This window comes from Acanthisitta chloris, unplaced genomic scaffold (assembly GCF_000695815.1).
Source record: "Acanthisitta chloris isolate BGI_N310 unplaced genomic scaffold, ASM69581v1 scaffold37038, whole genome shotgun sequence".
Taxonomy (NCBI): Eukaryota; Metazoa; Chordata; class Aves; order Passeriformes; family Acanthisittidae; genus Acanthisitta; species Acanthisitta chloris.
This window is the reverse complement of record NW_008687414.1, coordinates 30,647-46,368: the sequence shown is the minus strand read 5'-3', so window position 1 is coordinate 46,368 and position 15,722 is coordinate 30,647. Positions and strand designations below refer to the sequence as shown.

The window sequence follows — 15,722 nt, the reverse complement described above, 5'->3', positions numbered from 1 at the left end:
TGATTTATTTCACAAAAAAATTTGATCTCCATGTTCCTCTACTAAATTTTGAAAGGTAATAAATTTAGGGAATTGGAGCCTATGAGCCAGCAAAATGTCTTTTTATGGCAATGTTGCTCATACTTTGTAGAAAGCAAGTTATGCTCTAACCACTCATTTTTAACAAAGATTAGCCATTTAGGAGGTACCAGTCACACGTTCTTTGGAAGTTATAATGGAAAATGTCTAATTTTAAAGTAAAAAAACACCCTTTTTTGTATTTTGAAGACATGTAAGCATTCTCAGAGAAGTCAGCCTAGAGCCACTTAAAGGAACAAAACAGATAGTACTAGATGGGGACTGTTATTTGCATAAAATCTATTTATATTGCTCTGACACAAGACAGTATACTTGCTTTCAGGTCTCTATATAGCCAGAGTGATATAGAAGCAAGTATAAATGAATATTAGGTCTTTTAATTTCCTACTTTCAGGAAACAAAATTACAGTGGCTTGTAAAAGTAGCAAGATCTACTGTGTATCTTTTCCCACAGTCAGATCTACTAAAATACACTACTGTAAACCTTGTTCAAGTTTCTTTCAAACATGCTCCTAAATTTCAATCCAGCCCCCAAAAGATTATCAGGATTCTTATACTTGTAGATAGCCTATTTGTGTGACATATTATTTTAATAGAGGACTGTACTAGGTCTGGCTGGGATGTCTTCACAGCAGCTCATGTGGTGGTGTGGTTCAGGTCTGTGACCAAAACAGTGTTGATAACACATGGGTGTTTCAGACCTTGCTGAGCAGTGTTTGCACAGTGTCAAGGCCTTTACAGTTTCCCACTCTGCCCCCACAGTGAATAGACCGAGGGGTACACAAGAGTTTGGGAGAAGACACAACCAGGCAGATAACCTGAACTAACCAAAGAGATATTCTGTGCCATGCAATGTCATGCTCAGCAACAGAAAGGGAGGGGAGGGTGTTTGGAGAGGACTAGCCATCTTCAGCTCAGGAACTGGCTGGGCATCAGTCTATCCATGGAGGGTGGGGAGTAATTGCCTTTGCATCACTTTTGTTTTGTTTTGTTCTCCCTTTTCTTCCATTTCTTCACTTATGAAATAATTTTTATCTCAACCAAAATGTTTTCTTGCTTTCACTCTTCCTTTCCTCTTTCTCTGTCCCAGTGGGAGCTGGGGAGTTCTGAAAGGGTGTGTGGTGCTTATCTGCCTACTGGCATTAACCTGCAACATGGAAAATTCTTAAGTCACACCATTTTTTTAGAGAAATCTGCAAACCTTCTGCTTTGAATCAAGGCAAACTGACAGGCTTGGTCAGGCATATGTGTTTACATAGAGGATGTAGGAGTGAAGTAATAACCTTCACACTAGCAGTCCTCATGTAGAAGATTAATGAGATCTGGTAGGTGAAAGGCCAAGGCTGAATCCTAACTCTCTGCTTGTGGGTGCAGGAAATACCTTATATATGCCCTATTCTCTTCAGCATATCAGTTTCTTAGGAGGTGATACCTGAAGGTTGAATTTACATTGCTCTTTATATTGCAGATCAGTAATACTGCCTAGCTGTTAAGGAGGGTAGCAATATACTGCACTGTACAGGTGTGACTTATTGAGCAATTCTGACATGCTTACAGTGCAGGACTTCACTACAAGACTGCACGAACCACAGGAGGTTAGCAGCAGCTAAGGGCTCTGCCAAGGAACACTCCAACCTGCAGCAGCACTAGTGATGATGGCAGTGAGTAACCTCTGCACTGAGTTAGCATGTAGCTCTCAGCTCCCAGGGTAACAATGCTGCAGCTGCTTCAATCTTCCATTTGAAGAGAAAAAAATAGAAAAAACTCTGAGAAACGCAAGGTGTCAGTACCAGCATTCTGTCCAGCTATAAGCATTTAAATTGTATTTGCTCCATGTAAAGAGGTTTCTGTTTCCCAATGATCTCCTATTAAGGAATATTTTTCCCTTTTTCTCTCACCTGTCCTGAGCATACACGCATCAAAGAGCTGCAATTCGGCTCAGTGATGGATTATGTGAAGGCTGCTCAATGACAGATACATGTTTCTAAGGCACCAGTTTCATTTTCAGAAGCAATTCAGGTTTCCAGGGGTCTATCTGCAGAGGGGAACTATGTGAGTGAGTCTACCATACAGTCACCACTGCTCCTTGCTTTACACACTGGCCCTTGAATTTTTTTAGGGCTTAAATTTCCAGTGGAATTTGGTGCTACATATGGAAAACTTTAGTGCTCTGCTGCCCCCTCAAACTTCCAACCCTCAGGTCCTCAGGTTTCCTGTGCCATTAAGAAAGGTATGCAGGCACGTGGAATGGGTTTCAGAGCAATCGTGCACCGTATTCCCTAGGCAGCATACAGAAAAGCTTCTGCATGAGCAAGAGATAGCCTAAGACTTGTCTCTTTCAAGACCATATGCAGTTAAACTAGACTTTTCAAAGCATCAGGTGCTTTTGGAAATGTTACAGCTGAATCCACAAATTGATTTCTACTCGTACGGTGCATTAAGCACTTTCTGCATATGCAGCATCATATGAATTAAATATGCTTTTATGTGCACAAAGAAGGTGGTAGGAGGCACTAAGTGGAGGTTTCCTAGTTTTTTCATTGCTGTGGATAAATTCTGTTATACTTTATTCAGTATGTCCTATGTGGTGCCCAGTTCTGCCAGCATGGGAGGGACCTGCACCTCCTCAGGTGTGGGCTCTGCACACTGAACCATGCGATGCTAATTTTGGTCCTATATTAGGACTTCTGTTTAGCCATCAATCCATGACTAGTATAATCTGTGTGATCATGCCAAATCTGGTTTCAAGAATATGTTTCATCATATAGTTATCTAACAAACTCCTACCATAACCCTTCATAAAGTCAATAGAGCTATATTGTTTCTTCCTTCCTTGTATTTTACATTAACCACCTTGACTGACACCTAGTACCTGAAACCCCAACCTAAGCACTTCGGTTACTTAAGTAACCTCCATCTTTATGTGCTTCTAACTTCCTACTGTTTGTCATTCTCACTTGTCAAATATTGTCTGAAGTTGATTGTGAACTGCATAATGATGTATTTTTATGTACTCTATGAAATGCTTAGCACAGTACCAGAACTCAGAAACAGCCTATTTATAGAATACTTATCAGCACAACATTTAATATCTTAAGCTCTACAGATTACTTTAACCTTACATCTATAAACCCCATTAATATTGAGACACCCACAATGATAGGTAAATTGGTTATAATTCCTTGCAAAGCACGTGCATTGAAGACCAGTCTCTAACCAGATGATTGTAAAAAATTTAGGAGTCAAGTGAAACCATATGAATAATTCTTCCTTTTTGTTTCACAAACCAAAATCTATTTCTCTGGGACAAAGTATATATCACCATACTTAATTTTGCCTTTCTGAAAAATGATTTTAAAATTTGGATTTTTAGAAAAGAAATAATAGTCAGTTACACCAACATGTGATCAATATTCTCCTATTCATAATTGTTTATACATCTGCTCCCCTTGTAAAAATACACTAGTATTTTTGCAGCACTTTCTGTAGTCTTTAGGTGGTAAATTAACAGCTGAAGAAAATTAATTTCCTCCTTTTATCTAACTGAAGAGCAGCAGTAAATGTACAAGTCTCCTACATCCTTCAGGGACCGAGCTGACTAACCCTGTCTTGAATGGACCACTCCAGTAGTGGGAAATATAATCTCTAAGCTCACTCAATATTAAGTTTTTTCTCTTGTGACCTGTCTGCCAGGAATTTTGTTGATAATACCAATTTATTTCACTTAAGACAATGATTAGTCAGTAGTCAGAGGAAAAGATTTCAGTCACTGCAATGTGGTTTGAATTGAACTTTGACTTTTGACTCCTGCTGAGAGTTATATAGAGTGCAAAATATTCAGATTGATACTGTCAAGTTAATTTTAAAAAAAAAATTAAAGCAGAAACTGGACATTGTTTTTATGGATGCAGTGGAGAAAAACAACCAGAAGGGAAACAGAGTTCATAACAAAGTTTGCAAGGGACTGTTATTAACATTATGTGAGGAAAAATATTTTAAAGTTATAAACAAAGCCTTGGTAATGTCCTTTATAAAATGTTTCTGGTTAGTCAAGTGTGCAAATAAAGCTGCACAGGTTGATCGAACTAGTACAACCAGCAGTTGTGAAATGCCTAATCCAAAGGTTTGCTGATCATGGCAGAATTAGAGAGGCAATTTTTACACAGGAATGAAGTATTCTTAGATTATTTCTCCAAGTATATCACGTTTCAAACACACTTTCACTTCACCTTTGTAAAGAGCTCTGAAATCCCTAAGTGAAAAGAGCTATGTCCAGTTATAAGAATTAGCTATGAAAATATATGTATCTCTTTGTTGCAGATATCACTTTTCTTGAAGGTGCATATTTACTGCTGATAATGCAAAGTAAATCCCATTGCCCTTATGCAGATAGTCAAGCTCTGTTACATCCCCTGGACATCAGCCAGGGCTGTCCACATCACCAGGTTTTTGAATATAGGTCACTCTCTTGCTTTTAAAATGAAATTAGAGCAGTCATTTCCTAGCAGGGTGGGGAGAAATTAGCAGAAGAATACTGAAGCCTGACACAAGGATGCTAACTCCCACGCTTACAGGGACTGTGCAAGCCTCCTCAGTCCAAGGTTTCAGAATTAGGCCTTGAAGTGATTTAAATTAACTACAGGAAAAATAGTTGCTGCCAACATGGGGGGAAAAAAAGGATGCCATAGTGTTCATAATGGCAATATTCACAAAAATAGATTGATCATCACCTGAGGCACTAAGCAAGCCAACGACCTCTGTGGCAGGAAGGATTTAAGAGCTCCCCAAACCTCTCCTTGGCCTCTGCGGATTTTTGTCAAGATAAACATTTATTTAATATCATTGCCATAAAGGACTTCAAGGCTTCAGGATGAAAGACAAACTGTTCCCAAAGCTGACGTATCGGTGCCTATTTCATTCAGTGATTCAGCAGTTCCACTCTGATGACATCCATGGTACGAGACAGATGTTATAAAACCACCTCATATAGAAGGTGGCATGAACCATTTATGTTCCCTGCTCTCACCAGGTGTCATCTAAAATTACTGGCAAACTCGAGTGGAGACTGGATCCAGTTTACCTAATTTTAACTATTTATAGGAACTACCAATATGTTTTATGACCAACAATTATTAAGGAGATTTATTTAAAAATATGAAAGCGATTCATCTATATACAGCCATTCTTTGTTTTTAACAGAGGAAATCGTGAGTAGTTAAACTAAATTCAATATGCAGAGATATAGTACATGTCTTTATTCTTAACTGTTTTTTTCCCTGCCACTACTTCTGTTTCATTCCTTTCAACTTCCTTGAGGCAGGCTTGATTTTCTTACTCTTGCCATAAACCCTGAGAGCTCCTAATCTGAGGCAACACGCAACAGGTTTTTCACAACTGGTTCTAAGGTAACAGCAGTCAAAAAGTGCTGTTTGGAAATAAAGCAATCCACGTGTTTTCAAAAACTGCTTCTCTGCACTAGAAGTGCCTGAACCCTGACCTTCCTTGCAGCACAGACCATCTGAAGGTCAGTCTGTTGCTCTACAGACAGACCTGAGCTTTTAGCAAGGGAATTGCCTCTCCCTCCAGCAATCCTAGGCAGAGTGGAACTAGCAGTTTTATGCCTTTCTGCAGTAACAATTTTGTCTTAAACATTCATAAGCATTATTCCCTCCATAGGAAGGGAGCCTAGCTCTGCAGGAGGCCTAGCAATGTGCTCTACTGGGGAAGGTGACATGGAGGTGACAACAGCAAGAAGTATCTGGCTGATTCAAGGCCAGGTACCAGTAAGCACCATCCTGGCTAGAATGTTTATTTAGTCTTTTAATGACATGTAGACAACACACCTGCCCATTCTTGGAAAGTATATAAAAAAGACTTTTTGCTGTCTCCCTACCATACACATAAGAATAGCATTTTTAAAGAAAAAGCAATATAAATATGGCTGCTATGAGTGAAATCCAGATTGCCCTTTTTGCACCAATAGAATCCACAGCAGTAAATGAGAAGCAGGATTTCACTCTGTATTTTTGATACCTCCCTCATCAGCAACATGATTGTGGCTTCATAATGTAAAATATTATTCCAATAAAATATTCAGAATGCAGTCATCAAAATACAAAAAAAAAGTGACATTATGATTCATTAAAACCATCTTAAGTAAAACCAGTAACATCTTATACAGCAATTTGTTTACTCATGTTGAAGATTTCCACAATATACTGCATTGACGCGTGGCATACTATGGCCACACATTCCTGCAGAGTATACTGTGTGTGTTCAAATGCGTAAGCAAAACTCACTGGACTCTTCAAAAGAATCATCTGCTATATGCACTGTATTTTGGTATCTCTGTAGAGATGCTCTAGGTATGTACCATCATTTCAATATTTAATTCTTTATCCATTAACCTGGCCAGACCATCTGGACACCTTAATGAATATCAATCCTCTAATCAGCACATGAAATCTCATAGGTACTCACCCTGCAAACTGGGCACTGCCAGTGACTACTGCTGTCTCTAAGCCTGAACTCATCAGACAAACACTTGGAATGATACACACGAAAACACAGGTCACATATCAACACCTCTCCAGGCAAATGGCATTCAAAACAATACCAGTCATGATTTTCTGTTTCCCAGTCCTACAAAAAATACAAAATATTTTGGTATGACATGCTGTCAAAATCTGCAGGAACTAAGAACAAAATTGATATGTCTTGAAATCCAGCAGCAATTAGACATTATAAACATTTTAAGAAGTGTATAATGTTTAAAAAACAGGGGAAAACCTACATGCTTAAAGATCTTCATCAATTTAATACACACTAACTCCAATAGAATATGAATGCCAAGTTTAAGGTTTTTTTTCAAGTGTCTGATTAGCTCTGTCCACAATGAAAAGTGGGTTTGTTTTCTACCTTCGTGTAAAACACTTGTTGACCTCTCTGTATTAGATGGCAAACAAAAGTTTGTGCACCTCAACAGACCATACCTATTTCCTTGGACTACTTCCCTTGGTTTGATTGTTACAGTATATTTTCAACTGTAATTTTCTGAAGGGTGTTCCCTTCCAGTCTTTTCTCTCTTAAAACTGACTTTTCAGCATCAAAGTGTTGAGTTACAAGAAATAAATGAAATCATGAACCAATTACTGCAAGAAATGTTTCTGCTAAGCAATCCCAATGCAATTCAAAAAATAGAAAAAAGTTTCACTTGCCGTGCTCAATAGCACTAGGCTCATTCCTGAAATGTTCTACAGAAGACAAAGGATATGGTTCTGCTGATGCACAGATGTCTTTAATATACTCTTCCTTGAAAATTCACCCCCAACGGCCAAATTCTGACCTTTGAAACATGTGCACAAGCTTTGCTGAAATAAATGAGAGCAGCATGCATATAATTTGGAGGCAGAATTTTGCTCTAGGAATCTATAGCTCTAAAACCAAGCAGAATTGCCAGTGGCCACTGTTAAATGTTTATGTTTGTTATCTGAAATGCCACACTTTTCTCTACACGTAGAAGACAAAAGAGCTGTCATATCTCAGATAAAACTCCCATGCCTTTTCATGTCAAGTGTCACTTTTCAATGGGTTCAGATCTCTGAAAAAATTACTCCTATGCTTCAATAAATTATCTTGATAAAAATCTGATCAAGCTACTTTTAATGTCATTTTGTAAAGGTAGAGTTACCAATTCCCACTGACTGCCAGAACTGGCATCTGCCTGATTCTCATTTTTCTGTGCCTGGGAAATACAGTCACTTAAGTTCTTGTGTGAAAGGTTTCCTCCAACAGAGCAGTGTAAGAAGTGCTACTCAGAAGTGGCACTTGCAGCTGAAGAGCAGCCATGGTGTGTACATGACTCATCTGACCAGAGCCCCCTGGACACAAGGGGTTTGGGGACGGCCTCGACCCACACTGCCTACGCTCAAGTTTAGATACCTTGAATGTTGGATTGTGGGGCCAGCAAGTTTAGGGGGAAAAGGACACTCTAACAACCCTTAACCTGTGATTTTTCATCTCAGAACTCTGCCCTCCTTTGTTGTGCAGATTAACAGTGTAACTTGACCTTTTATCATTTCTCCTCCTTTAATTTTACTGCCCAATCCTATGTGGCATCGTAATATCATCAAATTTGGCTGTAAAGAACACGTTCCTATTTCACCAAATCTTTCCCCTTCCAAAGTCCATTGGCAGTGCACTTTGGGAGTCCTTTCTTTACAATATTTCAGAAACAACTAAAGATACTGCATTGTTGGTGTACTTGATTTGCCTGTAGAATGAGAAAAATCAGGATAAAATATTGCTTTGTATTTCTTTCATATTAGCTGCAATGCTTATCTTTATGAAATGGAAAAAAAATCAGATGGGTGGCAGTAAAAGGCCAATTAAATAAGCAAAAACAGTTTTTGTGAAAGATCTATCCAGGTAAAAAATCAAACTGAGAAGACCCCCACAGGTCCCAGAATTTCACCATAGATTTGGGACTCCAGGATTCTTAAATTTTATTTGCACTACTTATTCATATATCCCAGATATTCCATTGTTAGGAAATATGCTGGCAAAGAGATGTGGAATTTCATAAACATACGGAAATATACTTGCTGGCAAGAAAAATCATCCACTCAAGCCAGAAACCATGATGTTAAATAAAGCACCAGAAGAAGCTTCCTTCAGCATTCACACTGTAAAGTTTTGAAAACATCATTATTTCTAAATATAAACAGCCACTTTTTTTTTCCCCCCACGGGAAAGATTTTTAGTTGAATGCAGTATATTTAGTGCGTGAGTATGTCGAAAACATTCGTTGATGCAAAATATTTGAAAAGCTAATAGAAACAATAAAAAAAAAAAGGTCCATAACCCTTGTGGACAACTGTCCTATTGAGCAGCGAGGTCTGAGGCATTCATTCTCCCCCAACAGCAATGAAATGCTGGTTATGGCTTGGCTCGCTTTGCGCGGGAGGGGAATGCGCTCCCAGCGCGTCTTTTGGTTAATTTTTTTCAATTTATTTTTTTTCATGCAGGAAATGGGACTGGTTGAGCTCCGGGGTGGGTGCTCGGGGCAGGTGTCAGCAGGCGCTCCCCGAGCGGCGCCGGGGCCACCTCACGCGGCCTCGAGGGGAGGTGGGTGATGGTTAATAAACTAAGCTATCCTAATGGAAGACAGAAACGGAATAAGAAAATATGACAGAATTCAAAACCACATAGTGCAAAAATTGTTCACCTTGTTTTTTGCTGCTGTCTGGGAAAAAGGCTGCATACCGTAGGCCTTTCAAAATAAAAACAAAACAAACTTTGTATCTATACTGTAAGCCATCCGATTATCAGGATATACACAAGGCTAGAAAGAATTCATGCACAGTGACCAGGAAAATCAATCTGTTAGTTCTAACTTCTGGTTGCATACATTTCCTCCTGCATTTCTGGAATGCTCCCTAAAGCTTTCACTATATTTTTACTTCTTTAAAATATCCCATGTACTTATAGCATTAAAAGAACCCAACGCCCAGCATCTTCCCCATATACATACCCACCACTAGGCCAGCTTAAAAATCGTCAAGAATATTAATGATTGTTAATTAATGATACATAAACCTTCTCTGGGCATCTAAAAAAATATCCTTCTAACATAATTCACTGCATAGGGAGTGGCCCCACCAAAATCACAGCAACACTTTCTTTGCTGCGTATTATCGAAGGTTCTGCCGTCACTTTATCAATAAAATTCACACTCCTTAATTGTGTATAAAGGGTGGCACGTTTTCCCAGGGCCGTGTGGACTGAAGGGAGGACTCAATTTGCCTTATTTCCTGAGGCAGGGCAGGGAAAGCCTCTTGGGTCACTGTGCTGGCAGATGAAGGGAATCCTCTGCCAGCAGCACCGGCTGCCCAAGTTCAGCAGTTCAGTGGCACCCAGTGACTGGCCAGAGCCCCCAGGAGGGAGCAGATTTGGCAGCAGAGCTCACAGCTCAGATCCAGCAGAAGCCTTCCCCCTTGTCTGGCTCAGCTGCCCGCTGCATTCGTAGATCTATGCACCAGCAGGGCAGCAAATGTCTGTTTGGGGGCTGTATTTAATAGCCAAAGAGCTATGCTCTGTTAAGCAGAGTGGGACCTTGCAATGATATGGGTCACACGTGGTCACGTCTTCTTTACATTCCAATCTGTCAAACATATCATAAAGGTCACTTTGCACTGACATAAATAGTTAAGATTTCTGAGAAACATGAGCGAAACACTACAATTTCAAAAACACAGCTTAATCGATGACCAACACGTAAGCTTACTTTCTTGTGATTTGTCTTACGTAGGTTGTCTTAAAGCAAATACATACATTTATTCTGGAAGTACAGAAAAATAACATGGGACAGAAAATGTCAGGCTATCCAGAACATTTGACAATTTAAATACAGATAAACCCAACGGAAAGGAATGAATCATCATGTCTTAGCCTTTACTGTAAAATAAAATATATAGTTGTTGTCAAGGAAAGAATAATTTTAGTGCACAAAGAAAATGCCCATTATAATGCAAATGTACATGGAAAAGAAATGCTTACTCATTAGTAATGGAGATTTACTTAGCTGTAATTGAAATAGGGAATCTGTATGTTGGAGAATGTGACATCCTGCTGTACAATTAGCATACCATTAAGTAGGAGATGTGAAGCACATACTGACAGTAAAATTAACAATAACTTAGAGGTCACTATTATAACTATTAGGTCACTTCCATACCTTAGCAAGCCCATAATTATTGTTTAAAAAAAGATGTAAAAACAAGTAATAAATTTTTATTTTCATATAGATTATATGCAGGCATAGCACATGAAAACAGTATAACCTCCTTTCTTATTCTTTCTCTAAAAGGACCACTTTGCCTTTTATAATGCATATTCCATTAACATAGCTCATTTCTTACCTGTTAATCTGTTTTCTCCAAGTCCCTTAATGGTAGCCCAGATACTCGGTATTAAGTCACTCTACTATCAAGTGGAGAGAGGAAAAGGGAGGGGGGAAAAAAACAAAACTCTATTCATGAAACTCCCCTTTATGGGGATTTGCTGGTTTCACACTGTTGAACTAGATTTCCCAAACAATCCAAATTATGGCTATCCTTTGGACCCAACCAGTAGGCTAAAAAAAAAAAAAGGGTCACATAGATGGGAAAAACAGTTATAAGTCAGTTACCTCTTTGGTGCAATCATGTTTATTTATAAATAGTATACATACAGTTCTGTTGTCCTAAATTCAATATGACGCAAATGAAGGAAAACATTTTCCGTGAAGATGGTGGTTCCCAGCATTTCCTATGTGGCACTTGTCCCATAGCACACTCTGGACCTTTTCTCCCTCAGGTGTTCTGTTTCAAGTGCTTCTCCAGAGTTTCTCTGCTGCTTACATAGCTGCTGCTGTGGTGTTTCTCTACATCTCCCCCCTACACTCACGCGCACACAGCTCCTTCCAGACCAGTGGATTTTCATTCAGATCCACCTGTGTGCAAACTCATGGTCAGCCTTGCAAAGTGTCTATGCTTCACCAGTCCCTAGAGCTCCAGCTGTCCCGTGGATAAAGAACTTAGAACAGGCTTTCACATTTAGTCTAAAGGAAGAGCATTAGCAGATATACAGTAGATTTCACCCACTTTGTGTCAACACTTTTGGTTTGTCACTGTGGTGGAATCTAGAATGGCAATAAGGTCCATACCAGCAGAAAGAAGTCATTAAAAAAAATAGGAATTATTTAAAATAGTAGTATTTGCATGCTACATTTATTTCAAGCCATTTTCAAATCACCAACCCAAAACTTTAATCTTTTCCTGACTATTTCATAACCCTTTAGAAAACAGAAAAGAATGCAAATAAATTAGTTCCTACTATGCCTCAGATTCCCATTTCTTTAACATCTAATGAGATAGACCATGCCCAATTTAAATATATAATTTCTGAGGCAACTGTTCTGGCTTGTGGTATTTTAGGATTTGGGAACAGCCATAAGGAACACTTCCTTCTCCTCTCTTCACCTCTATCAGCTTTAACATCAGAGTTCTTAGCATTTTCCCACCTTCAGCTAAGAGATAAGCTTTTAAAATCTTGGGTTCTGCTGTTAAGGTTTCTTTGTTGGCTTTCAATAACTCTTCTCTGGAACCCAACAAAGTCAACTACCAGTCCACATCAAGTAGACAGATATATTGAAATAAATGCCTCCCACAATAATTATGCATAACTTTCTTCCCATCTTTGATTTGCTTTAGATTTTGCAACTTGCATCCATCATTATGTGCTGTTGGGAAGTAATTCCTATCTTCTGTACTTAATCCTTAATATTTCAAACTATCTGCTGTGAATTAAAAGCCTTTATTATAATAACAGCAAATGAAGGCACTGCAATCTAGCGTGGCTGTATCTACCACATCGTTGCTTTTCTCGGGTATTTGAATCCTCTCCTATAGAGGTCTCAGAGAATGCTGCAGGAACCTATGCCCCCATTCACATTAAACAAAGCAGCATCTATTTCTGTCTGAACACACTCTCCATTCTTAATCTGTCAGTTCCTTTCTGTCTTTTTCAGGCAGCATCTGCTCCCATCAAAGCTTTCTCAATTAGACTCGAGCTTTGCTAAAAGTAATTGTTAAAACCTTACAGTGCTTTATGACTCATGAATATAATGAAGCACTGAGCAGATGCACTACCTATGGGACTTCTGTCCTCCAGTACAGAACCCTGTGCATTTGATGTAAATAGCTACTGCCCACTTCACTTGTCTGGTCACTAGTACTTCTCTCAAAGTGTAAATATCAAAACCTGTGCCCCATACAAAGGGCAGCCTGGAACAGGCTCAGACAAGGGCAGTTGTAACCCCCTCTTAAGAACTGTGGAGGCACTAAACCTTGCTCAGCTTTGAAAAGTCTTCCTTTGCCAATATATCCACTGCTTTTGCCATACTCTTCAAGTTCCAAGTAACTTCTCTGTAGTAATGGGAGTTTTACAAAACGTGGCTGATTATCTGTAGACCTGCACAGATTGGAGACTTACTCTTTTTTTTTTTTTTTCAGAGAAAGCATGTGCATGTGGTATGTGCACACCAGCCTCTTTCTGCAACAGGCTAAATCTCCTGGAGTATGGGAGCTAGTAAGAAATCTCCAGCTTATCAAGGATCTCTGGCAGATGTACTGGTTTTCACTCCAGACACTAACATGCGCCAAATACTACCTGGGCTGAACAAATAGAATGTGTCATGGAACACCATTCCCAGCATTTTGTCAAAAGCAGTGGGCACACTGTGTATGTTTTTCACCAGAGGCCTCAGCCTGCTGTGAGGACAGTCTTCCTACTGCCCTTAGGGTCAGCCTTCTCTTCATGCCACATCTGTGGATCCATCTATTCCTTAGCAAGCATGAATCCTCCTGTAAACTTGCTTTCAGCAGTCTACTGAATCTGCTTTTATCTTTTCAGCAGAATGATGATGAAAAGGTTAGGGTCCAAACTGAGGAAAGCATGATTAATTCCTTGATGGCTGAGAGGACTTACTCCATCTTTGCAGCAGATAGATTGTGAATTTGCTGTTGAAGAAAGTATTTCCCTTTCATCATTGCTGTAAAGGGTCCATACTTGATCAGGACAATTGCTTTCCAATGATAAAAGCTTCTTAGATCATCACACCTTTTACATTTAATACTAGAGTAATGGCTTAGAGTAAATTCAGCATCAAAAGAAGCTTATTTTCTCCCCTGTACTTTCCCTGTATCTATGTGTTTACTAGGTACATTGCTCCTGTTTTGCATCTGGTTTTTTTTCCTATTGCTTTTGCTCATCAAAAGTGCTCAGCAAATAAACAATCATCCATCTCCCCTTCAAAGCCAAAAAGACTTCAGCAGCTAGAATCCCTTTATGAAAATTGTTTCACTTTATCTTCTTTTTCTAGAAAACTACCACAGCAGGTAGCTACAGTGATGTGTGCTTTTACAGACAGAATAATCTATCCATTGCAGATCAGTTGCCTTTAGAGATCCTTTCTTGGGATGACCTGGGCTTTATCTTTAAAAGGGATTTCCATAAACTGAATCTGTAGGACACTTTGTAGGTATTCATTATTCATGTTTTATCACAAAGAAATCCAAAGCAATTATGAATTCATATGTCCTCACAACTACCTAGGCATCTTGCTTAATTTCAAGTACATTTATTTATTTATTAATTATGGCCAAGATTTTCAGCATCTCAGCAATTAACTGGGATTTCTTGTTTTACATTATTTTTAAATGATCTCATTTTAGAAATCCTTTTTATTCTGAAAAGAGCCAACGCAAAACCATCAGTCAAGGAGAGACACCAAAATCTCCTCAATAGTGCATATTAAACACAGACATATTTATAGGCTCATAACGACGCGTTTCCATTTTTTCCACTGATAACTGCTCCCTCTTCTGATGCATTGATGCAGGCAGACTCAGGTTCTGCAGTGAATTCCACAGCCTCTCAGAACACTTTTGGCTTTCTTTCATTGAATTTAATCCTTAAGTCTGTCTAATTAATTTATTGCCATTTTGTCTTAGAAGTCTTCTCTGGATTCCTGCCAAGACAGGTAGATTTTTACTCCCTCTCCTACCTTGTAGGACAATTCAGGGTGAAAGGCTCCAAAGGATAGAGCCAGTCTCTAGCTCCCAGTGCTAAAGAAGTGAGTTTTTTTCAAGAAGTGTAGTAGCATGCCAGCAGCCAAACTGACTGCTAAACCCCCTGTCACACTTACATTCTCAGCCTATGAAATGTGTTCCTGAAGTAATGAATAAATCTCAATTTCCCCCCCCAGGAAATAATGTTTGGGTAGCAGTAGTTCACATTATTTGAGGTGAGACAATACAAGTATTTCTCCTCCAGGATAGCAGATACAGGAATTAGTTTCAAATGAAAATATTTTCCTTTCTTCATGTTCCAAGCAAGTTCAAGGTTAATTGAAACTTTCAACTTATCTCCTCAGAAACTGGATTCACTCTGCTATTAATGTCACAGTTTTTGACTTAGGTTGAGCCAAGAGAAGGTTTGTAGGCTCTTTTCATTAGGGAGATAAATCAGTGATGGAGTGAAGTATTTATTAGGTGCAAAGACTTTTTTTTCCACATTATGTATGCAAAGATTTTGTTCCCATAGAAAGAAGGTGAATCCAGATGAGAAAGAAACCATCTCTTTGCTTGTAGTTCCAAGTCTCAAGAAGAACTGTGCACAAAAGTGGTCTTCCTCCCTTTTCTTTCTTAAAATATGTTTACATTGCTTCTCTGGTGTTACTTTCTCCATGGAATTTTGTACTGGTTTTTTATGTTGATATTTCAGCAAACATAGCAACATTTTATCTGAACCATCAGCAGAACCTCCTCCTCGGTTTGCTTACATCTCTTGTCCATGTGCCCTGTGCTGTAGGTGTGGCTGGTATTGTTTCAGCTGTCAGTGACAGAAAAGGCATGAGGACTGCATTTATTGTGCATGAAGCATGAATATTAATAAGCCCATCAGTTTCAATGAAGTTTCATTCAGTGACCAGCATGACATAATAATAAAAGATTCAAATCAGTTGCCAGAGATACAGAGCATTTTGAACCCACAAAGTTAAAAACAGCACTGCTAGGTCAGGGTTGGCACAAAAGAAGTGGAAA

At 39.0% G+C, this 15,722-nt stretch overlaps 1 protein-coding gene across 1 annotated transcript in view; it reads right to left on the bottom strand.

Moving 5' to 3' along the window:
• Window positions 1–6,558: 6,558 nt before the first annotated feature.
• The window catches only part of ZMYND11 (zinc finger, MYND-type containing 11), a gene marked incomplete at its 3' end in the record, with an annotated part of 33,621 nt that continues 24,457 nt past the window's right edge, over window positions 6,559–15,722 (bottom strand). The window contains exon 3 of the mRNA XM_009080565.1: window positions 6,559–6,720. Coding sequence (XP_009078813.1) covers window positions 6,559–6,720 — 162 coding nt within the window. The remainder of the gene's footprint in view (window positions 6,721–15,722) is intronic.